Genomic DNA, 24,825 nt, shown 5'->3' on the forward strand with positions numbered 1-24,825 from the left:
AGCTCTTATCACAACATCATAGAAGTGTAATTCACCTGAATGTCGATAGTCTCGGAGACGACCCCGGCGTTGCTCTGCGCCACGCACTCGTAGACCCCGCTGTCTTGCGACTGCATACTTTCAAGCAATATCGCTCTTATCACAATGCCATAGAAGTGTAATTCACCTGAATGTCGATGGTCTCGGAGACGACCCGGCGTTGCTCTGCGCCACGCACTCGTAGACGCCGCTGTCTTGGGACTGCATACTTTCTAGCAATATCGATCTTATTACAACATCATAGAAGTGTATTTCACCTGAATGTCGATGGTCTCGGAGACGACCCCCGCGTTGCTCTGCGCCACGCACTCGTAGACGCCGCTGTCTTGGGGCTGAATGCTTTCCATCACGAGTGCGTTGATCTGCTGCTTCCATCGCGGAGGGTTTTCTGTCACTGGCTAGAAGAATAAAACATGATGGTGGTATCTTATGTACTTGTAATAAGTGCGATTTTTCCACAATAAAGTAAAAAATGATTTGCTGTCGTAATCACAGAACCTACATGATATTATGTGCAGAAAAATATTAACCCCCTTACTAATAAAACTTACACCCTCGTTGAACAGTGTTTTAAAGTGAAGTTTAGTAAGGAAATGTCATTTTAAAACAGTGTTCAACAACTATGTAACTTTTGATTAGTAAGGGGGTAAGTTAATAGGTCTGGTATAAGTCGTTTTACAAGGTTCCAGAACTAGGCAAGACTTGAATGTAAAATGTGGACAACGAGAAAATCAATTATCCAGTATTTCTAAAGAACTGTTTGCCCGTGGCTGTGCACCCGTGGTGTCGTTTAATATCCGTTCTTAGTGGATGCTGCTTACATTACATTCATGCTTAGCTGTCTAAAGTTAGTATTTGTAATAAGTAGTTGTACACACCCCAGGTCCAGTCGAGGGAATGCTAGGCTAAATAAAAGCCAACTTCGCAAACAACGGTATATTGTTCCAAAGATAGTCGATTTCATACAAACAGATTTTACTATATAAAGGGCCCTCCGAATACTTCACTTGCGAGAGCTAAGTAAGCACAGCGCCATCTATTGGTAGTTTTACGAACTTTGTTCTTGTAAACACTTGTACATTAACTGCCCGCCAAGGACAAATTGATGTAATTGTCCTTATAAAAGAAATTAAAAAAAATACCTTGTCAAAATGTCGCGCTAAATAGAATTTATCTTTGCTGGGCTTACAAAATAAAACAATTATTACAAAGTAATATAAACCGAAAAACTAAAAAACAAGTTTAAAATATAAACAGAAAACTTAAATAATAAATGTAAGTTCAATCACTTACAGGTAAAACACATATTTTATTTGTAGGGCGTTTTATCAAAGAGTTTTTGCTCTTTACTGTGACCACCCTCGTAATTCCATCTTGACCTGGATGTTCATCCACAATTTTACCATAAAACCATCTGCATGGCGGAAGACCATCCTCTTTAATCAACACTATGTCTCCTACTTTAGGTTGTGGGGCTTGTGTGGCCCATTTATATCTGTGGAAGAATTGGTTCAAATATTCTTTAGACCACTTACGCCAGAATTCTTGAGTCATACGTTGAGTGTACTGCCATCGTCTAAGTGAGCTTATATTTGAGTTCTCGTAATTTCGATCTGGTGCTGTGACTAGAGGTTCACCCACAAGAAAATGTCCTGGAGTTAACACTTCAATTTCCTGATCTCCGTCCAGCTTAGATAAAGGCCTCGAATTTAGGCAAGCTTCGACCTGTACTAACACTGTCGACATTTCTTCGTATGTCAAGGTAGAATTGCCAATGACTCGTTTGAGGTGGAACTTAACGGATTTAATTCCAGCCTCCCATAGTCCACCGAAGTTGGGCGCGTGAGGTGGGATAAAATGCCAGGTTGTATTGTTGTTGGCCAATTGTTCAGCTATTTCTGGAAGGATACTGTCTTTCTCATTGGAGAAGAGCTTTTGTATTTCTGCTGCTGCTCCCACAAAGTTCGTGCCATTGTCACTCCAAACATCTGAGCAAGGACCCCTACGGGCGACGAATCTTTTAAAAGCTTGAAGAAAGCCATGCGATGTAAGTTCGCTGACCGCCTCCACATGTACGGCTTTGGTCGCCATACATACGAACAAACATATGTATCCTTTATAGGACTTATAACCCCGACCCCTTGTAGTGCGGATTTGGATCGGACCTGCAAAGTCCACTCCACTTCGTAAAAAAGGACGAGCTGGTGTGACCCTCACTGCAGGTAGCTGTCCCATCAATTGTTGGTAAGTCTGACCTTTATTCTTCACGCAATCAACACATTTTCTCACATGGGTTTTAACTAATTGTTTAGCTCCAATAATGTAGTACTTGTTCTGTAAGTAATTCAATGTTAACTGCGGTCCGCCATGTAACGTCTGATGATGAGCGTCTGCAATCAGCAAGGCCGTGAGTTTAGAGCTCTTTGCCATGACAATTGGATGCTTACGACTTGATGCCATATGAGATTTTTCTAATCTCCCACCGACTCTTAGTAAATTTGTTTCATCTATAAATGGATTTAGAGATTTGAATGAATTGTTTTTAATTGGAATATTCTTTTTTATAGCTTCAATTTCTTCTTCAAATTTAATTTTTTGATCTCTTATTATGCAAACTTCTAACGCCTTTTCCATTTCCTTTGTAGTTAAATACTCATTGTCTTTTCTTTCAGATTTCGGCTTCTTCATTTGTAAAAATCTTCGACAGTATGCTGTTACTCTTATTAATCTTCTCAGTTTCGAAAATCTTTCGAAGAAATCTTCTTCAGTTGTTATGTTGTGAACTTTGATGGCTTCTATTTCGGTTGTTAATTCTGTAGGTTTTTTGTAATTTATATTTTTAGTCATCAAAAACTCCGGACCATTTAACCACAGTGATTTATTTTTCAGCTCTGAAGGTGTAACTCCCCTGGATGCGTAGTCTGCTGGATTTTCCTGAGTACTTACGTGTGACCACTGATTAGGATTTAAGTTGGTAAGTATTTCAGAGACGCGATTGGCTACAAATACCTTCCATCGGCTGGGCAAGCTGTTTAACCAGGCTAAAACTATTGTGGAATCCGTCCATGCATGCAGGTTTGTATGTTCAATATTTAGAACCTTAGACGTCTCCAGCATTAATCTTGTAAGCTCTACAGCTCCGCATAATTCCAGCCTTGGTATAGACACTTGTTTGATAGGTGCCACTTTAGATTTTGCTGTTACCAACGACACATGGATATTCCCTTCCGCATCAATAGTTCGGATGTATACCACAGCGGCGTATGCTACCTTCGAGGCGTCGCAGAACCCATGGAGTTCCCTCTTGACGTCATTTAATCTCGTTCCAAGCCATCTAGGAATCTTCACTTCGCTTATGCTTTTCAGGTCTTCCCGGTAAGTACACCATTCCTGCAGTATTTTACTAGGTGCTTCATCATCCCAATCAATCCCCGCTATCCACAACTTTTGTATCAACACCTTTGCTATGATTATACATGGTGTAACCCAACCTAAGGGATCGAATAGGCGTGATATATCTGCTATTATTTTTCTTTTAGTAATAGGTGGTAGTAGTTCTGGAAGATCAACTTTATATCGGAAATGATCACTGTGCCGTTCCCAGGTAAGTCCCAAAATTTTTATTACTTCATCCATTTTTATTGTTATCCCATCCTTACATTCCTCTTTTTCCTTCCCGTTTTCCTGTTCATTTTCCCTGCTCTTAATCATTTTTAACAATTCTTCGTCATTACTCGCCCACTTCTGTAATCTGAATCCCGCTTTATTTAGTAAACTTTTCATTTGTGTATATAATTCTATTCCTTCTGTTACAGATTCACAACCGCTCATCATGTCATCCATGTAGAAGTTTTCTTTAACTTTATCCACTGCTAAAGGATAATTAAGACCTTCATCCTTTGCCACTTGTTGAAGCGTTCGAACTGCTAAAAATGGAGCTGAAGCAGTACCGAAAGTCACTCTAACAAGTTTGTAATCTTTGATTGCCTCATTAGGGTTATTTCTCCATACCAATCTTTGAAAGTTAGTGTCATCTTCGTGTACCTTTATTTGTCGATACATTTTAACAATATCTGCTGTAAGACAAATGTACGACAATCTCCACTTCATCACTAAATGTCTCAAGTCTGGCTGAATGGTTGGTCCCACCATGAGGTTTTCATTCAGTGATACTCCATTTTTTCCTACCTGAGAGGCATTAAATACTACTCTGAGCTTAGTAGTATCCTTGTCCTCTCGAACAACTGCGTGGTGTGGTAAATATACTGATTCTTCTCTTTCCAAGTCTGGTTCCAGTACTTCGATCATGTGTCCCATTTCCAAATACTCATTTATTACGGCCTTATAACTTTCTTTGAATTTGTTATCTTTTTCGAATCTTTTTTCCAACCCTTTTAATCTTTGTAGAGCTATACTTCTCGTCTCTCCTCTTTTGCACTCTGGGTTTTCTGTCTTAAAAGGCAATTTCACGATGTACCTTCCTTCTTTATCTCTAGTAGTTGTTTTAACATAAAATTCTTCACATTTTCTTTCTTCTTCTGTGTAGTTTTGTTCCTTTGTGAGACTCATGCCATTTTCCAACTCCCAAAACTTTTTCAACAGTTCATCGCTTTCTTGTAACTGGCAATGCAACGATAATGTTTCTGCGTTTTGATAAGTTGGTAGTTTCACCGTTCCCGATAAAATCCAACCCAAGCTCGTGGATTGAGCAAGGAGCGTTCCGTTTGATCCCTTTCGTATACCTTCCTGGATTATCTGACTAAATACTTCCACACCCAATAATATGTCTATTTTATTGGGTCGGTTGTATTCTGTTCAGCGAGTTCTATGCCTTGGAATTCTGAGTAATCTAATTGATCTATTTTCCTACTAGGGAGGAAAGAAGTAATAGATTTCAGAACGTACGCATTCACCGTGACACTCCAATTAGGGTCTAACCTAGATTTAACCTTTATGGTCACTTTCGCTTTTGAGACTAATCCTTTATCTCCACCCACTCCCAAAATCTTACCATGAATTGGTGTTTTTCTCAATTTCAAATCATTTACAGCCGATTCTGTAACGAAGTTTCCTTGAGAGCCTTGATCTAATAAGGCTCTCAACATGTAGTTGTTCCCATTTCTCGACTCAGTATTGATTAGCGCCGTCGCTAACAATACTTGTTTTACATTACCTGTCGAGACGTTACATGAAACCACCGTTGATGTTTTATTTGATTTACCTGCCTCATAAGGCCCCTTTGGTGGACTATCTTTTCCCTCTGACTCAACCTTAACAACATTAGACTGCGCGTTCTCTGCATTTTTTGGATGTAGTAGTGTGTGATGTTTACGATGGCATATTTTACACTTTTGACTAACGAGACAAGTCTTCGCACCATGATTTGAACCTAAACAATTGTAACACAAACTGTTTGATTGAATGAAATTACGACGATGGTCCACAGTTTCATTCGAAAATCTTCTACAAGCACTCAACTTGTGAGCCTCTGAACAAAATACACATTGAATTCCAATAGAAGTATGCATAGCTTTAAATTTTACAATATTATTATTTGCATTGAAATTGTTATGTGACTGATATCTATTTGAAACTACTTTGTTGTCTAAAAACTCTAGTGCTCTGTATCTGTTCGTCAAAAACTCAGTAAATTGTTCGTACTTAGGTAATTCCTCAGATGGAGTACTTTGTGTAATATTAAACTCCCACTGTTTTCTAGATTCTGCATCCAGTTTCAAACATAAAATATGTATAATAATTATGTCCCAATTCCTAATGTCTATACCCAAATTAGCTAACCCGCTCAAGCAATCGTTGGTGGTATCAATTAATTCTTTTAAAGCCGTCGCAGATTCGTTTACAATATTCTTTTGGCTAAGCAATCGTTTCAAAATATAATGAGATAGATAGCGCTTATTATCGTACCTCGATTTCAACTGAGCCCAACAACGATCATAATTAGCTTCAGATATCGGAATCTGCCTGAGTAACTGCTCAGCTTCGCCAGTGAGTGAACTTTTCAAATAGTGCATCTTTTGTACGTTATCTAAATTCGAGTTATTATGAATTAACGAGATAAACAAATCTCGGAATGTGATCCATTCCGTGTATTTCCCAGAAAAATTAGGGATAACTATTTTAGGTAACTTAAATGATTCAGCTTTAGAATCATGATGTTTCTCTCTAACTTCAGTTCTAGCAGATTTTGATTTCGAAAATGACTCTATAGTAGACCTAAGCTCGGTTTTATAATCAGTGTATATCTCCTCTGCTAAATCATAAACATCCTTCTGTGAATATTCATGAGATTTTAATGCGGCACCATATTTTCTAATAAGTGACCTATGATTTTTCGCAAACTCAGCCCATAGTTCCTCTAATGACTCCAATCTTGTTTTACAATAAGCCTCTGTTATTCGCTCTTTAGGAGATTTATTATAATTCTTTTTAGCTTTATAAATTTTATCATAAGTATCCACTTGCAAATTAATTTCCGAATCCATATTTAATAATTAATATTATAAACAAATGCAATTAATAAACCTTTAAAATAACGGGGTTTGAAACTCCAGAAACTTAAACACAATCAAACTATAACTTCTATCAAAGACAAGTGTAAAATTTTCTAAGTGTAAAACACATTAAAACTTTACTATGTTAAAAATTACTAAAATATTTCTAAGTGTTTTTTCAATAAAAATCTAACCAAAATCGGGCATAGGTTCCCCGTCGGAACAAATTTTTCTTAAAATTAGCCTAAGTTAATACTAAACATGCACACAAATTTTCAAAGTCCCAATGATCTTCAAATTATAACTAAATCTTCAAAGTTTATTCTTCCAAACAAATAAGGTTCAAATTCGCGTTTCCGATTCACTTCACTACTTATCGTATTTTAATATCACTTCCAAGTTTTAAAGTTATTTACCACGAAGCTATAGAGTTCAATTTTGCTTGACTCGACCAATAAGAAAATAATTCAACACTCACAGTTTTTGTCCTTGTCACTCACTCGCGCGTGACGTCACTGGTCAGTTGTCCTTTTCTGGCACCTGAACTGGCTCCTGACGGCACCTCACCAGCATCAGCACCAGCACCGTCCCGAAGTCCAAAGCCGGATTCGCCACCAAGCTCGGACCCCTGCTGCAGCAGCTCCAACTCCTCAGGGTGCTGCTCCTCCAGACAGGCACCACCAGATAGGCACCTCCAGTGCACCACACACCGCCTTAATGCTCCAAAATTTGCGTCACCGTCAGAACGACTTTCCCATCCGGATGAGGTCTGGCACACCTTACCGGAGCTCGAAGGACCATGTACACACCCCAGGTCCAGTCGAGGGAATGCTAGGCTAAATAAAAGCCAACTTCGCAAACAACGGTATATTGTTCCAAAGATAGTCGATTTCATACAAACAGATTTTACTATATAAAGGGCCCTCCGAATACTTCACTTGCGAGAGCTAAGTAAGCACAGCGCCATCTATTGGTAGTTTTACGAACTTTGTTCTTGTAAACACTTGTACAGTAGTAATTATTTGCTAAAGCCAATAAGTTTTATATCAAACCACAAAGCTCTACCGCTGCATTTTCTAACTCTGTGGTTTCACCATAAAAGCTAATATATCTACTATGTTGAACAGTGCGCGGCAATTTTATTGACCATTAACCCAAAACACGAGCAGAATAAATGTCATGACTCAATGATTGCGAGCTATTTATGTAACTCAGTTCATAACATCGCAAATAGTCGACTGAGGGCTTACATTGATTGAAGCATTATTTATTGTGAGACTCAATGTGATGATTAATAGATCTAGATATCTGAGATGTAGAGCCAGCAAAATTTTAATTGCAAATGCGTACCTATTGCAACTGCATAAGAGCAAAAGGTGTAAAGCAAAACCTTAGTTTCAAGATTTAATTAATCAAATTTTTCAAATTAACTTTCTATAAGGCAAGCTATAGAGTTAGATTTAGATTTGTACTAAATTGTCCCTCTTATCCTTTTATTGTGTACCTATTTTAAAACTTATTGCAACATTAAAATGTGGTGGTAGTGTACCTCTTTCTGAGTTTTGAACTTACAGTTGTGTAAAAATCTTCACTCCAAAACAGATTCAGGCCTGTTATTAAAAAAATCTATGCGGATGAAGTCGTGAGCCAAAGTTAGATACAAAGTTTTTCGAGAAAGACAAAGTAAAGAACTCTGAAGAAAACGTCAGTTGTCTTATGCAGCTATTCGTCGTTTAACTAACTCACTCAACTTTGTATTCAGTTTCATGATACAATCCTACATTGTTTTATTTATCGACAGCAACATTTTACCGAGCGAATTTAGAACTTGTGTTCCAAGTTGACTCGATTGGGATTCGTACGAGTATCGAAATCGACTCCGTCATCCGGGTCCCAAATCCTATATTTATATAAGAGAGGGATGTGCTCGAGCAGTGGAGACTAAGCTAATGGCTAGATGCTGATGATGATGAGACTACTAGCAATAGCTCACTTCGTCTATTTTCATCCAGACATAAAGTAAGAGTTTTTGCCTGTTTTTGTTTTTGTTTGCCTTCGTGAATTTCAGTTTAATCATAGTCGACTATAAACAATGAGCGCTATCGGTTTTATACTTAACAGTTGGCACCCCTGGCGATTGACAGGACCTTACTCTACAGTGGCGCCATCTTGATGAGTGCAAATGCGATAGTCCTCCTACCACTTTAACGCTCACCAGTTGGTGCCACTGTCTTCGCTACTAGCAAGTGACAGGACCTTGCTCTACAGTGGCGCTAACTGGTGAGCGCTAAAACGATAGCCCTCATTTCGTTATGGGTCCAATAAAAGTTTAACTTTCCCTAGGGACAAAGTAGAACTTCACTGTTTGGGTTTTCACTGGAGATCAAGCTGTAGACCCTGGCATCCTGGCCCTGCAGTGGAAACTAAATGACCTGATGATGATGATGATGATGATGCTGCTGAGAATACCAGCGCTAGCTCACCTCGTCTACCTTCCTCCAGATGTACTCCGGGTGAGGAGTGCCTTCTGCATCACACTCCAGCACTAACCGGTCACCCACTACCACTGTTGACTCCGGCACCGCTTTGACTCTTTTGATTACTGGCTTTGTTATTATCTGAAAATTTGATATTATTATTTATTTATTTACAAAAGTGCCGAACACCGGCGCTACACGTTGCCGCAAACGCTCGTACCAACGTTGGTCAGTTAATTTCGTAAGGCGTCCACACATTGGATATTATACCAGTCCTGTCCGGTCAGAGCCAATGTGAAGATGTCCAAGCTTTGTTGCCAATACTATTTTCTATGATCCACACGTGTAAAGACAGCCTTACATATATTTAGATAGTAGGATAACAAAAATAATTTATTTCTAACTTGCAAAATTCTCAAGTAAATAAATAAAACATATGAACGTACCTCTGTATAAATATTAATATCCACTTCATCCATTGTTTTGCTCTCCAGCACGGCGCAGCTGTATATTCCTTTGTCCTTTTCCTCCACTTTGTTTATGTAGAGCCCTTCAGGCATGATAGTGTAAGTTGCATCTGTATTTATCTGTAAGAAACAAATGTAAAAGAAAGTCTTTAAAAAGATTCTTGAAAGTCGGAAGGAGTCTTATTCAAAAGTATACATCGTTAGCTTATTGCAAGAAATCATTAACTGAAAATATCAAGTGCTATGCAGTTTTTACCATGATCGAATTCATTCGTACGGATTTACTTATAGGTACTCGTAACTCATTTCTTCTAATTTGAAAATTATAAATCATTTCTTCTAGCTTTTCAAAAGGCATCAGAAAAAGTTGATTTACTGATTTCTTATTTATTTGATTTTGGTCAGTAAGTTGTAGCAATAAGCCCACAACATATTCTTTATTTTAATTGTCATTGAAATATACGTAAAAGAATACTGATATTATGGATACTCCAAGCCAAACCAAAACCACACCAAAACACAATAATAGTTTGAAGTACATCTTGTAATTTTTCCTAATTTACCTGACCTAGGCTTCAAAAACTCGCGTTCAGCTGTAGTAATAAGATTCATAATAAAATTGATACCTGCACGAGTCTATCCCCCTCAACTTTGTGCCAGGTGACAATCAAATTGGCGTCGGGTTCGGCGTGCACCTCGCACCGAATTAGAGATCTGTTGCCCAGCAGCAAAAACTGTTTCACTGGAGGGTTTATTGTGATGGGATCTGTAGAGGAATACGGCATTTTAGAACAAGTTACACAAAAATACCAACAAAAGGTAAATAAGTTTATATACTTGATAGGGAATCGGACCAAGAACATTAGTCAATTGAAGCTTTTTTTATGAGACGTTCAAACGATATTTTCTTTATAAAGAAATTCCCAAGTTTGAGGTCTCTAGGTTTAGCTTTTTTAAATCAAGTGACCGAATAGTTATTTTACTGGTAAATCGTATAAAGAAAAAAAATCAACTTGCGTAAATGATTTAGATTTATTTTTATTTACTACGAGAAATACTTGCCGTATGCTGTGATATGGTACGTCTGTATGTACTTGTTCCCTTCGAAGTTCGTCTGACATTTGTACGTGCCCGACGTCTTCTTGCTCAAGTAGGGGATGTTCAGGCTGACGGTGTGGTGGTCTGTCACCGTGAACACACTATGTTCTATACCTGGTCTTATGGAAACAGTATTAGATTAACAGCACGCAAAGCACATCATAGGTTGTCATAAAATTAATAGAGGAGGTAGGTACTACGAAAAGAACTAGTACACTCAAAAATCCATCGCGATAGTACAAATCACATTATTTTCATCATAAAAAGCTTGAATTTGGCTCACGATTATGAACAACTTCTACTATTTATTACCCAGTATAATTACGGTTTAACGTTTACGTTTACTACGGTTTTACGTGAGATACTTATTGAATGGCTACTAATGAGAAGGATGTGCTTGCTTTTCGGAATATAGCTTCTCATGTTTGGAAATTGCTACTCTCTCTTTTTCTACATTTATTTTCGATCGTCTCGTGACATCCCTGGAACTATGCCGCGACGCCACAGGTCGACGTGCGTGACGCACGGTGTGAGAAGCTCTGCCCTATAATAGGCTAGTTTCCTAAAAAAAATTTTTTAGTCCGTCTATTTTAATATTAAAAAATATTGGACACGTATATTTTTTAATTGTCAATCAAACAAATAATCACAAAGTTATGGTGCGTTGAAGTTCCGCGCGACGTCACAAAGTGCTGCACTTTTAAGCACTCATTGACGTCACGGCCCTCTTCTTTTGAACTTTGGTGCGTTTTTTCTCTTTAAATTTTCATTACTTTGAAAAAGTGAAAAATACGTGTCGAGTATTTTTTGATAAGTTAACTGACGGACTAATTAAAACTTGCTTTTTTACTCAGGAAACATCCCTATTTAAATATCTTAGCAAACTTAGTACCCACCGCTGCTCCCGTACCACAGTGTCGTTGTTGTCCAGCCAGGTGATGTAGCTGGTGTCGTACCCTGGCTCGTTGCAGGTGCACTCCAGGTAGTAGGGCGTGCCAGTCTTCTCGTATATCATCTCGCGCTCGATCGACTCGTGGAAGCACGCTTGAGATTCTGTTGAGAAAATCGCCAAATTCAGTAATTAGTAGGTCTTTCTCAGGGCACTTATAAACGTGTCAATACAGCTTCTAGGTCAGCTAGTGCTGAGAAGTGGCGGAACAAACTCAGGCAATAGTCGGCCGTTTGGTGTAGTGGTTCAGAACGGACTACTATGACGAGAGGTCCCGGGTTCGATTCCCGGCCGGGCAGAAATTGAAATGATGAATTTTAATTTCTGTGACGGGTCTGGGTGTTTTCTATGTATAATATGTATGTATTTACAAAAAAAAAAAAGTATTTAGGTATGTTTATCCCGTCGTCTAGTACCCATAGTACAAGCTTTGCTTAGTTTGGGACTAGAGGCGCAGTGTAAAATGTCCAAGGATATTTATTTATTTATTTATTTAATACACTTCTACCACCACTTCAGGACAAAATATCGGCTGGTATTGAGAAGTGGCGGATGAAACTTAGTCACGTTTGTTACCATCTTATTTATGTCCTGTAAATAAAGATGAAGTCAAGGTATGTAATTAGTGCGAGCTCAGTACAATCTTCATTAAATTAAAGAGGTTCATGGCTGGATTCGGTAATAAACCAAATGGGAAGTAGGTATATTTTCTCCGATAGGATTTTAATACTCATTTAAAGAAAGCAACGTAGAAGAAATAGTGGATGCATGATTATTATGAAAAAACATTTTAAGGTGTTCAATTTCCATTTACATACAACCGACATCATACACGAGAATATTATGTATGTTATGTATTAGGAGATAAACATAAATCACGCAAGTGAAAAAGCAGTTCTTTTCGAATAAATCTGACGGCTAAAGTCAGGAAGTTCGATTACTTATACTTTAGTAGAAATGTACCTTCAGCTACACGTACATCCAATTTGAGTTGGTACATCAAACCTTAATTTCAGTTGTCAGGTGGAAGATTGGGCGAGTTTTCTTCGTAACAATCCTATTTAAGTTTGCCGAAACTCAGCGTCAGAGATAGCGATCTCGAGACTCGAATGAAGCGGTAACGTAGCGTAGCGTTCGAGCTACGTTATCAGACCGGGGTTACATAATGGTGTTTTAAGGAGTGTGTGGAACCTTGGGTAACTTAATGATGAACCCTGACGTGTACATGTTCATAACTTTCTTAACATTATTAAAATTACTGTAAACCTGAGAACGAAAATATAAGCTTTCTAAATCAAAATTTCACTGACTCGAATTGAGTTTCTACAAATGAATTGGAACTATAATATTTATTTTATAAGTCAAAGCCAGACTTGTGGAAAGGCTGTTCTCAGAAATAATATTAACTTAGTAAAAATTTCTATCATTGCGCAGAATCCAAACATAATTAGTAAAATGTACATGACATTGCGATTTGTGATAGTAGTGTTTGAAATAGTTTTAGTAGGCAATAACTTTTTGATATCTAACTACACTTCAATTTGATTGCACTGTTTCCCTTAATCCCGATTTAATTACTCTCATAAATAGTTTATGGCAATCATAAAACGAAGTAAGTACTACGAGTATACAATTCGAAATCAACACGTTTCGTTCAGGAAAACAAAAGAAATCACAATAAAGATCTCACTAAAATCGCAATCAAATCAGCTGTTCAGCATACGGTCATCGCACTTTTTACTCTTATGACGTGATCGTGAGTTATCTGAGCCTTAAATCAGGTCCGTAAACTCAATTTGTTCAATTGCCACGTGGGTTTAACTGTCTGAAACCTGATCCTGGCAAAAGGACATAAACAAATGACAGTCTGGACGACGAAGGGCGAAATGAAGAAAGATGTATGAATGTGACCTCTAACATCTATGTTATTAGATGCTTTTGCTTAAAAATGAGCACGTATTGATTATGTGTACGGTATTTTGAAAGGCTTATGACTCGAGTTGAAACTTAAATATCTATTTATTTAAAAGTTACATTATAAATACATTGGTAGGAATTTCAAATAGTACAGCGTTTGATACTGATACAGAAAAGTAATAATTTTCAATCTGGTGGTCGTAGTGACCTGATTAGTCTATGATTAAACCATCCATTGTATTTGATTTTGCGGCACGTGACAAGTTTAACTGTATATGAGCGCAATTTGCATACAAATATTTCTATCTAACAATTCGATCGGTTTACAGATTTTATAGAGCGACATTCGGAAGTCGTAAATATCGGTACATTTGGGCTTGACAACACAGTCTTGGTAACTCGCGTAGCGGTCGTAGCGAATTCCGTAGTAGGTAGGACTAACTTTTTAATTAGAGTTTGTCCAATAATCCCAAAATACATTGAGCCTACGTCTCATAAGCCTAGCTTAATTATTAGACCACACACGTGTGTCTGATATCACAGCTATTTTTGTTCAAGATGACGGATTTCAGGACGTCGAGTTACAACAAACCGAGTGGTGTGAATAAATATGTATGTCGCGAATTAAACGACTTTAGTGGGACGCAAGGTCGAAACTATTAACCGCATTGTCTGTTTTGTTTTGCATATTTTCAAATGTTGCACAATCGCAAGTTTATGTGATAAACAGTTGAATTATGAATGCATACATGACCCTTTCGTAAGGTAGAGTACTTTTTAGTTCGGGATACATAATTTTGGTAATGTAATGATTCTAAAAGATTTCTTGTGGTAGATTTCCTATAGAGATTAGGTACCTACTTTATTACAAAATTGATAAATGATTAATTCTCTTTGTAATCTCGTTATAATAATAGCCAAAATGTTGTTCTTGAGAGGTACCGTACGTAGTACGTAGTACCTACTTATCTATAGAATAATTTTCACGCAAATTTTCTGAAAACTGAGCTAAATAATGTAAGTAGGTAATAATATCAACACAATTCAACATCCATTATTCAGCAAACCTGAGGTTGAAAGGTGTTCGGCAATGACAATAGAGGTTATCAGACACATCGGTGCTCTATTCACAGATGAAACCTAACATACGCGCGAACATTTGTAAATGAACCTATTTTTTAGACGCTTTGTTACCTTTTATGTTTTCTGTCTGTAAATTTTAATCATAGATAATAAAATAAATAGGTATTTTCCATTGTTGCTTTTCAGTTAAGTATCACAGTTGCTGTACAAATTATTGGATGAAAATATATTTTTGGGGATCACCAATATTTTTTATTTATTCAATTTTAATTGTAATATTATCATTCTAAATCGATGTTGGGTGTAGATATTAATCTATACTATCACACATTTTAATATGAAGCAATTGGCAATAAATAGTTATAGATTATTAAGTATTACTTTTATGTCAGTAAAGTGATCCGGAATCTTTTGCCTATTTAAATGCCCAACTAAGTACCTATTGAGACAACAGTACTTAAAGTGAGCGCGAACTGTAAACATCGTTTTCCTCTTCTCATTACCTTAAAGAGGAACAAAAACACTTCGGACAATGAGTGCTCTCGTAAAAATTGTGAATCTAAGGGAAAACATCCCCTTGAATTATCGGTTCGTTAGTGAAAGTATCGGGGCGGTATGCGATTTAATGTTATTTCTCCCCTGCGTCGGTATTATCACATGGAAAACGTGGGGAGGCCCACGTTCCCTTTTATGGGAAATCTAGCGGAGATGCAGAATAAGAAACCATATCGAACTTACGATATGTGTATGACTTATGAAGAAATCGAAACATTGTGCGGTAGGTTTTATAAAAATGCGTTTGCGTTTGACCTAGCTCTATATTCTAAATTGCTAAAACACATTACTCTGAAATGGTGAAAGTATTAAATAATATTTATTATGTAACGAATTCTTTCTATTCATATTTAGGACCATTCCATAAACGTATTCATTGAAATTCACAATTCTTTGTTCAATATCGGCTTGGATGAAAAACTTTTAGCATAGATTTTCTCCACAATTTTTCGCTTTAAAAGGGAATATTTATTTTGACAGGTGCGTCGGCACCTGGCTTACATACCAGAGATATAAAAAAGTATAGTGTAGTGCCAGCAACGGATCGCGATGGAATCGGCAAACATAGCGTTCCGCGAAAAGGCCCAATCAAATTCGTGATACATCTGAAAAAATATCCGAATAAAGCCGAATGTTTCACAAGTTAGCTTTTAAAATCTGTTCAGTTGATCCCGAGATTACCCCTTACAATTTAACAAATATACAAACACACAAACTTTACCTCTTTGTAATATTAGTATAGACAGACAACGTTGCTAAGAGAATTTTCCCGAACGAATGTTTAACATCGAATACAAGATTTAAAATCTTCATAGGATATTTGTAAGTTTTGATTTCAAAAATAGTAATTTCGTTTATAGGCGTGAATATTTCTTCGTTCTTTGTTATTTCTCTGGAGATAAATAAGTTACATAAGTACATAGAGGGCAATTGATATTACCTTCCCTAACCATATGCCTTACCTTCCAGTGTAGGACGAAGAGGCAATTTAATTAAAGTCGTGTTAATTTCAAGACACCGAGGCAGAGACTAACCGGGCGTCATGTTCGGGACCAATTTGTGGTCGGCGTTGTTGAACCTGGCTTTCTAGGAGTTTGACTATGTACTAAGAATCTTACAGTACTTACCTATAGTTATATGTATAAACATAGCTAGGTACATAGTTACAATATTACGCGTACTTTGTGAAAGCTAGAGTGATGTATATTTAATAAAAACATTTTCGTGTGAAAAAATGTAGGTATTAGGTGGGTATCGTTTTGATTATAAACGCATCACACTATTGTTAAAAAAAACAATGTTAGCTTACAACTCTAGACTAGATATTTTGTTTGCTTTAAAACATTGATAAGAGTTACGATGATCGATTAGTTTTGTAAAGTTCCATGTTGAATAACAGAGAAGTTAAACCAAACGATGTCAAAGTGATTCTCAGGACCTACAAAGCGTTATAACTATGAAGTACTTATATCTTCGCATAATATTAGTCTTTTTACTCATTATAAATCTATTAATATGCCCTTAATAATGCCTTGCCTTGGAGCGTCGACAGTGTGTCGTCATTACCTGCTAGTTAGCGACTAAGACAACATAATTATACCAAGCAAATACATTAGGTTTCATGGTTGGAGCTAAGATAGCACTGTAAATACATTGTAACGGTGGAAAATGTACCGCTAAAGCCCGTGACAACACTGAAAATCCTATTCAATCTAAAGTGATTAATAGATTTTCATCAACACTAATTAATTGTAGTTTTCAATGTCACGCGATAATTATTATTATTACAGTTAACACCGGATTATATTAAATAAAACCTACATACAGGTCTATTGAGGTTGATTTAAGTATAAAATCCAAAAAGATTCCACGAAGCTCAAATGTAAAAACGTTCTGTTATAAGCTTAAACACTTTCATCGTCTTCACCACGTAAAAGTTCGTAGTGACAATAACGTAATAACATTTAATAAAACAAACAAAGACAATGTCCTGTACAAGATTTCTTATGCAGACGAACTCACATTATCCAATTGAACAAATTTGGGACTTGGCCCGATGATAATGCACATAAAGTTGGGAGTAAAGTTAGGAATAATGTCCTTCGAAGAGGATTTCCGCTTGAGTTGAATGTTTCAAGTTAATCATCAAGTATAATTTCGTTCTTCAAACATATTATAATGAGATCGTTAAAAACTTAGACTAGTTCTTTGATGTTGCCGCTAAATGTGGACCTGGATATAGGTATAGATATACCTACCTACTTTTTCTTGAAAATCAATTTATTTAATACAGTTTGTATCCTAGGACTAAGTTAGCTTTTACTATTTGACACATAAGATGGTGTCATTTGCGAGTGGGAATAGACCCGTTTACAAAAGACCGATTCATCATCATCATCATCATCATTTCAACCACAGGACGTCCACTGCTGAACATAGGCCTCCCCCAATGACTTCCACATCGCACGGTTGGTAGCGGCCTGCATCCAGCGCCTTCCCGCTACCTTCGTCTGGTCGTCGGTCCACCAAAGACCGATTACATAACAATGATTGATGGGAAACACTTCGATGCGGGCAGCGCAAGGGTGCTCATTGAGGAAATCCTTGAAGGAGGCCCTTGTCCAACAAATCGTTTTTTGATTAAAAAGAAAGAAGATAAGGTGAGTATCAAAAACCGTAAAGGATCCAGAATTTCTGAAAATTTGGTCCTACATAATAGAACTTTTTTTATGCATAACGAGGCAGGTATTTGACCCCAATCGCACCTGGTGGTAAGTGGGATGCAGTCTAGGATGGTACATATCTGCCCTGTAAGTGCCTATTCACTCTCGCCTTGAAAAGGCCTGGGTTACCTACACTTACTTAATCTACCTATATGTATACATTATAGATTTGAGTTTGAAGTAAAAAAAAATCTCTGCAAGTCTACATTTATCGCTTAATTCCAAAGAATAAAAGTAACATTCACCGCATACCAACACGAGCTTGTCTATCCAACCTATTTGGCTCCACCATGACATCAATGCGGGAATAATTTTCGGAATTGGTACGCTCCTAACGAGCTCAAATGGTTGGTGGCTCGCATCAAATTGCTGCTGGATGGTTGTCTCTCTGTTATGCTTTTAAATAATCGTTATGGCACATAGAAAGAGGGACAGGCTGCTTTCATATGGCAGTTTGGACAGTTAAAACTATGAGCACTTTCTTAGCACCAAACTCAATGTTCTTACGAGTATGTTTCATATATTTTTCCACGGGAGAAAATTAAATAACTCTACGCACGTGATTACCGGATATTTATTACCCTGTCAGTGAAATGAATATCAGAAAGCTTCCTTATTTTCTACCGTAATCGCTTACCTACCTACAGGTTAAAATAACACGTGTACGAGTAATTATGATAAAGATAATATATTAATATAAAACACGTGTAGAAGGATGTCGACTTCATACAAAACTATTCATGAAAGATTTCTGATCATTAAAAGATAAACAATCTTTCTATAAATATACAAGGTCAACCTTTTATGAAACGATCAGCTTTTATTCTTATGTTAGCTGTACCATTACTAGTTATTATTCTCATAAATATGTATTACGATCATCTTAGTTACCTTTCTCGAGAAAAACTGTGGGAGTAAAAATAATAACAACAGTAATTTAGCCACAGATCTTTCTTTGAGAAAATAGTGGTTAATAATCGAGCATAATTATTACTCTACTTGTAATACCAAGAGATGATTGCAATTATTACGTTCTTTGTAAATCCTTATCGTACGTAGGTATACATATGTATCTACTTACATAATATGTAAAACCTATTAATATTATGTATAACTTAGCTATTACCTACATTAGTTTTCAACAGAGATATTATAGACACTCTAGGCACATCAGTAATAATCGATGCTCTAGGCAGGTAGGAACCGTAATCAGTCTAAGGTCTTTTTTTAACTGACTTCAAAAAAGGAGGAGGTTCTCAATTCGGTTGGTATTTTATTATTTATGTATGTACACACCGATTACATTCTTTGGTAGGAAGGTACCGACTATTATAATAATTTCTTCATATTCATAAGAAAAATTGATAACAGCTAATAAAATAAGAATATAAAATGTCATTTGCTGTAGAAGGAAGAAACTTAATTAAGTTTGGATCCTATACTTACCGGTCCGTACTGTGGTCGTAATTTTTGTGGTTAGCATATCCCGTCAAAGGGCAATCGGTAGCAGCAATCAATATTGAACCCGTACTACTGAGGGATGATTGCTCTGTAGGAAGGAAGCCTTACAAAAACCTATTCAGAATTGCTGAGAGGGAAATGCATGCATTGATTAGTGGTACATCATTACATTATACATAGGTAATACTTAGAAAAATCATTGTCTTTAAGTCGAAATGAGAGAAGAGTTACCTAATCAACAAGCGAAAGTTCAAGTCTCATTATGTTTTTTTTTCCATAATTTATTTATCAAATCATATGATTGAAATAAGTTACTCCTTTGAACATAAAAAGTGGCTGAATTAGTGTTAAATAGATGAAATTAGTTGGGCATGGTAAATTTATTTTAATATAACATATTTATAATAAAAGAGACCTCTATCTTTTTATATCATCAAAGTATCAACATCTAAAGTGTTACCTAAAAAAAGTGTGTTCAAAAATAGACACAAATAAGTGTAGACACTACACCTAACAAGTATGTGCACAATTATCACGGTTTTTGTAGTCATTGAAGCGTAGCTGTGTTACCTTGACTTGTCTTGGAAATCTTGGAATTAGTGACTAAGTAGTCAAGTACGCGTCGAAACTTCTACTCTCAGAAATGTCAAATCTATTCCGGTGTCATACACAAGAGGTGTCACATCACTATGCCATTGATTGACACAGTTCTAACAATGACTACTATGGGAATCTAGTTCTTATTTTTTATTTACAGTGACGTTGCTATTAAACAGGATATGACCCTGATTGCGTCGTTTCAAGGACTTCTCTATTTAAATATTTTATTATACAGGGAGAATGTTTTGAGTGTCCGAGAGAGGGCTGGATTATAAACAACTAGAACTACAATAGTAGGTATGTATAAAAAAATTAAGTCCCCCCAGGTTAGGTGGAAAAACTCGCGAATGTCCAAAGTTTTCTAACAAGTGAAAAATGCCACTTCAAATCCAGAAATGTTCAGGTGCATTTTGACAAAATTTTACTTTATTTTTGTAACATTATCTTAAAAACCGTTACCTAGTCTGAAATTCTTCCTATTATACAAACTACATACAGTGTAAGTAGGTATTAATTAACTGGATTAAGTATACGCTGTAGAACCTTATGGGTAAAGATTTTGCTGTTCAAATTACATACATTGACATCAAACTTGCTGAATAACTAATAAAACGATTCACTATTTCCCATAGCAACACATTACCGTAAGAAGCATGGATCCTAGCTCCAGGTCTACGATCTGGAATGAGCGTGTATCTACAACAATTACGTAACTATTAAGTCGCTTTGTTCTCAGCAGACGCAGGCTGAGACTAAACACGCCGCGAGATTTATCGACTCATTATACTGTCATACAGACGCCATTGACGACTAGTTACTAGTAATACATTCTGAATAGTTATTTGTTTATGTTTGTATTGGACAAAAAATAATTATGTGATAATATTGCAGGTAAATATTAAAAAAACCTACATTTTGTACAAGAAATATGGATTATAATGACGGTTTTTATCAGTAATATATTGAAAGTACCTACTACCTAACTCTATAATCTTAAAGACGACTACTCACTTATAAACGACATGCATAAAAAATGTCTTTCAAGTCTTGGATTGTTGATAAGTAGTATTTATTTTCTTCATCAATTATTTTACCAAACTTTAATTTTATCACAAATAAATAAATCTCCATTGCCTAGTTTGTGTAAATCATTGACACTAATAGTTTTTACATACAATATTATTGTTTTAATTTAAAAGATTTATTTTATTTGAGAAGTTTAATGCTATTTTTACAAACCACAAAATATAAATTAAATGGCAATAGAACTTTTAGCTATAGTATTAAAACCTGGACGGCCTACAAACTAAATTAATTTAGCTTCAAAATGAAGTATTAAAGAAAATTAACCAAAAAGTTTGGCCTTTTAAACTGAAATTGTTATTAAAATATACACACCGAGTGAAGTTTAATTTAATAGGGATACATAAACATACCTACATAAAAATATTTTCTAATTAATTTTGTCATTAAGACAAATTACACAATTAGCCAAAAATACAAAATGCAAGTAATAAAGTCACAACTCACTTTCCCACACCAAAACAGCAATCGCGAACGAAATAATGGCTTCTCGCTTCATGATCATCAACTAATAAATTACAAAAACAAACACAAAATATTTTTTCAACAAAAGAACTCGTTGTCCATGCTACTTTCGCGCCTTTTTTATTCAAATGCGTTCGAAATTCGGATCGAGAGCGTTCCGAAACACGTCCTAATTGATTTGTGTTTTTGGTCTGTAACGCGGATGCGGCAAAGGCGTGTTGCCCGCGCCACTTGCTCGTTAACTGTATGTTCAGAAATGGGCCGCACAGTGGACTGTAAACATCACGCTTATTTTTAGAGGTCTCCATAATAGAGCGGAATGTCATTCTTTATGGTGCAGCAACCGTTGGCTGTAATAGAACAACGCCTTTGAGTGAGCGTTCACCGTAGGAGGTAATTACCAATTCAAGTAATTGTGGTGACAGCTTAGCATGTGCAATTTGACTAAATTAACATAGGATTATATGACAGTGTCCGTTAGCGTTAGAATTGTTTAGTTTCTTATGCTAAAGATAAAGATTGATAAAGATACATTTATTTGTTCAAACATGTGTACATAAGGTGTTAAGTCAGCATTTAAAATTGTATCAACATGTCGTACCTTTGCGGTGTACAAATTAAATTAAAAAAAAATATCAATTACAATAATACTGCATAATCAATCAAATCAAATTAAAGTTAAAGTCAATGTTGCATAATCAGATTAAATCAATTAAATGGAAAAAAAATATTAAGAAGTAAATCAAAATTTGTCACTTAGAAAGTCCGTCAGATTATAATAACATTTTTCAATTAATAAAGGACATTGTCAGAAACCGCCTAAAAACCGCCCAAAAACATTAACCCATCATAATTATTTTCTATTTTTTTTAATACATTAAGCACCCTTTCATTCTAATGGACACTTAAGCATTGAAAAATTAAATAAATAAGTCTTTTAACGTTTATTCTATAATACTATTACAACTTCCGGACGTTTTGGTGCGTGGCATGGTCTAAAACCTATCAAGTTCCATAATTTTTGCCGATAAAATCTGTACGAGGCATTACCGTACTTTATTGCTGGGAGTCCATGTATAGTGATGTTCCTGCGGCCATCATAGACAATAAAATATCGATTTTGAAAATAAAATAAATCGATTAAACTGCTTTGAAGACTAGATTTGCGTTAAAAGCTAAAAAGATATTGACACTATTACAAGAAGCTATCTAAAGTGTCCAACTGGTCGAAGGTCGTAAATAAAATAAAAATAATTCGGACCATAAACTGATATTCATGGTATCATAACTGTAAAAGTGTCAGAATCCGATGTTGAATCCAATGCCAGTTGAAGTGTGAGAAACATATATCAACCTAGTATAGTTGCCAGTCTCTCATAATCTATGCCAATGAGGGTTTTCGCGATTGAAAAATCCGCCAGATGGCAATACGTAGACGTGAGGTCCAAATGCTGCATGATTGGTTATTTTTGACATGACATTGACAGATATCCACCAATCATGCAGCATTTGGACCTCGCGTCTACGTATTGCCATCTCGCGGATTTTTCAATCGCGAAAACCCTCATTCATAGCACATGTATAATAATAGACCAAATGAACTTTTATAGATTGTGAAAGAGAAGATAAAGATTTTATTATTTTATTAAAATCTTGCCACGAGGTAGTTTTTCAGTAGAAACCAGGATTGGATAATCGCTACAGGCAAGTATCAGAACATTTTATAAATATTTTTAATCGATTATATCCTTGTGAATCGTTTAATAAATTGTCATTTTACTTTTTCAATTAAAACTTTTTCAATCCCTAGTCTTGTCAAACTGTCATAATGTCAACAAATTATAAATGTCACGTCAGTTGACTCAATTTCAGTCTTCTGTGCGTTTATTGTATTTTTATTTCAATGAAATAGTGCTAAAGGGTTAGTACTAAAAGTGAAAGCCTTTTTTCAGAAAGAAAACCAATGTGGTGCCCTTATTATTCATACTGTTTGAAAGTTACAAGTCAGTGATACAGAGTTGCCGACATTATAACTCCGTAGTGATACCATACCAAAGAAGAAGTTTTCCTAAACACTTGTGTTATTTTTATATGTGATCAAATAAAAAGGATTAATTCTACTGCTCAAATGGAATAACTTATCCCAAGAGACCGAATATAAAAAAAACCTCTCCATAGAAATTATCACCATCACGAGGATGTGAATTTTTTTGAGAATTTGATATTGGTCCTGTAAGAAAAGTAGTTGTATTTCAGTAGTAGAATCAACCCTTCTTGTTTCATCAGCAAGAGTAACTATAAAAACCCCCTGTAGGTAGGTATTATTAAGCTGAAGAGTTTGTTTAGTGTCAAAGACTCTCACACAGTGTAACTTAAATTGGCATATTATGATAATGAACATAAAAACTTAAATAAATATTTATGTTAATATTTTTTCTATTTATTTATTTTCCCAAAGCTTCACAGTGACAGCTGAAACAGCAATACTGTTGTAAAACTAAACTTGGAACAAACTGTTACAAATATTTTACAAATTAAAATAAAACCGCATGTTGCTTTACTTTCTCGTATAGGTAGGTAATAAATGTAATTAATGGCTAGATTATTAATGTTACTTTGTTACCCTCAATAGTGAGGAGATCTTATAAAATGGTAACCCTTTCATTGTCATTCAAGTGCTCTTTCTTCGCATAGGCTTCTGTGATTTGGCCAAGGGCCACACACATTGCGATAACATTATGCGACATTGATTTGACAGCAGCGGAGTGAAGTCTTGCGACTATGAAAAATGATACCCTGTAATCGTAGCGCATATAGACATAGACGGGGCGAGGCACATAGCTCGTAGAGCTGATGGCCGCTGGGGCAGGAAAGTTCTTGAGTGGCGACCACGAGCCGAAAGACGTAGCGTGGGCAGGCCTCCCACTAGGTGGACCGACGATCTGGTGAAGGTCGCGGGAGGTGCCTGTATGCGAGCGGTGCAGGATCGGTCTTCGTGGAAATCCTTGGGGGAGGCCTTTGTCCAGCAGTGGACGTCTTTTCGGCTGAAACGAACGAACGAACGATACGTATTACCACTATTTACCAGACATTACTATTTATTGCATACTAGCCGGATTACACGTAGGAGCACGCGCGTTACAGCTTCGGCCTTGCATTATTATAAGATCTTGTTCCGCCCTTTTACGAACTTCCTCCGTGAGGATATCCCCGCCGAATTCTATGATGAACCTATCAAAAGTCATATTCTGCAATATCAACCCACCACAAGGTGGACCGACGACCTGATAAAGGTAGCGGGAAGGCGCTGGATGCAGGCCGCTACCAACCGTGCGATGTGGAAGTCATTGGGGGAGGCCTATGTTCAGTAGTGGACGTCCTGTGCCTGAAATGATG

The 24,825-nt window shown here is 36.4% G+C and overlaps 1 protein-coding gene across 1 annotated transcript; it reads right to left on the reverse strand.

Moving 5' to 3' along the window:
* Positions 1 to 8: 8 nt before the first annotated feature.
* Positions 9 to 21,661, reverse strand: LOC135078306 (immunoglobulin superfamily member 10-like). Its single transcript, XM_063972905.1, has 8 exons — positions 21,412 to 21,661; positions 11,490 to 11,646; positions 10,558 to 10,712; positions 10,122 to 10,261; positions 9,475 to 9,615; positions 9,035 to 9,169; positions 297 to 437; positions 9 to 251 (listed from the first exon to the last, which is right to left on the reverse strand). The coding sequence occupies exons 1-8, from the start codon at positions 21,467 to 21,469 to the stop codon at positions 9 to 11; spliced, it is 1,170 nt and encodes a 389-aa protein (XP_063828975.1). The 5' UTR covers positions 21,470 to 21,661.
* Between the last annotated feature and the right edge of the window lie 3,164 nt (positions 21,662 to 24,825).

Source organism: Ostrinia nubilalis, chromosome 14 (genome assembly GCF_963855985.1).
Source record: "Ostrinia nubilalis chromosome 14, ilOstNubi1.1, whole genome shotgun sequence".
NCBI classification, from domain to species: domain Eukaryota; kingdom Metazoa; phylum Arthropoda; class Insecta; order Lepidoptera; family Crambidae; genus Ostrinia; species Ostrinia nubilalis.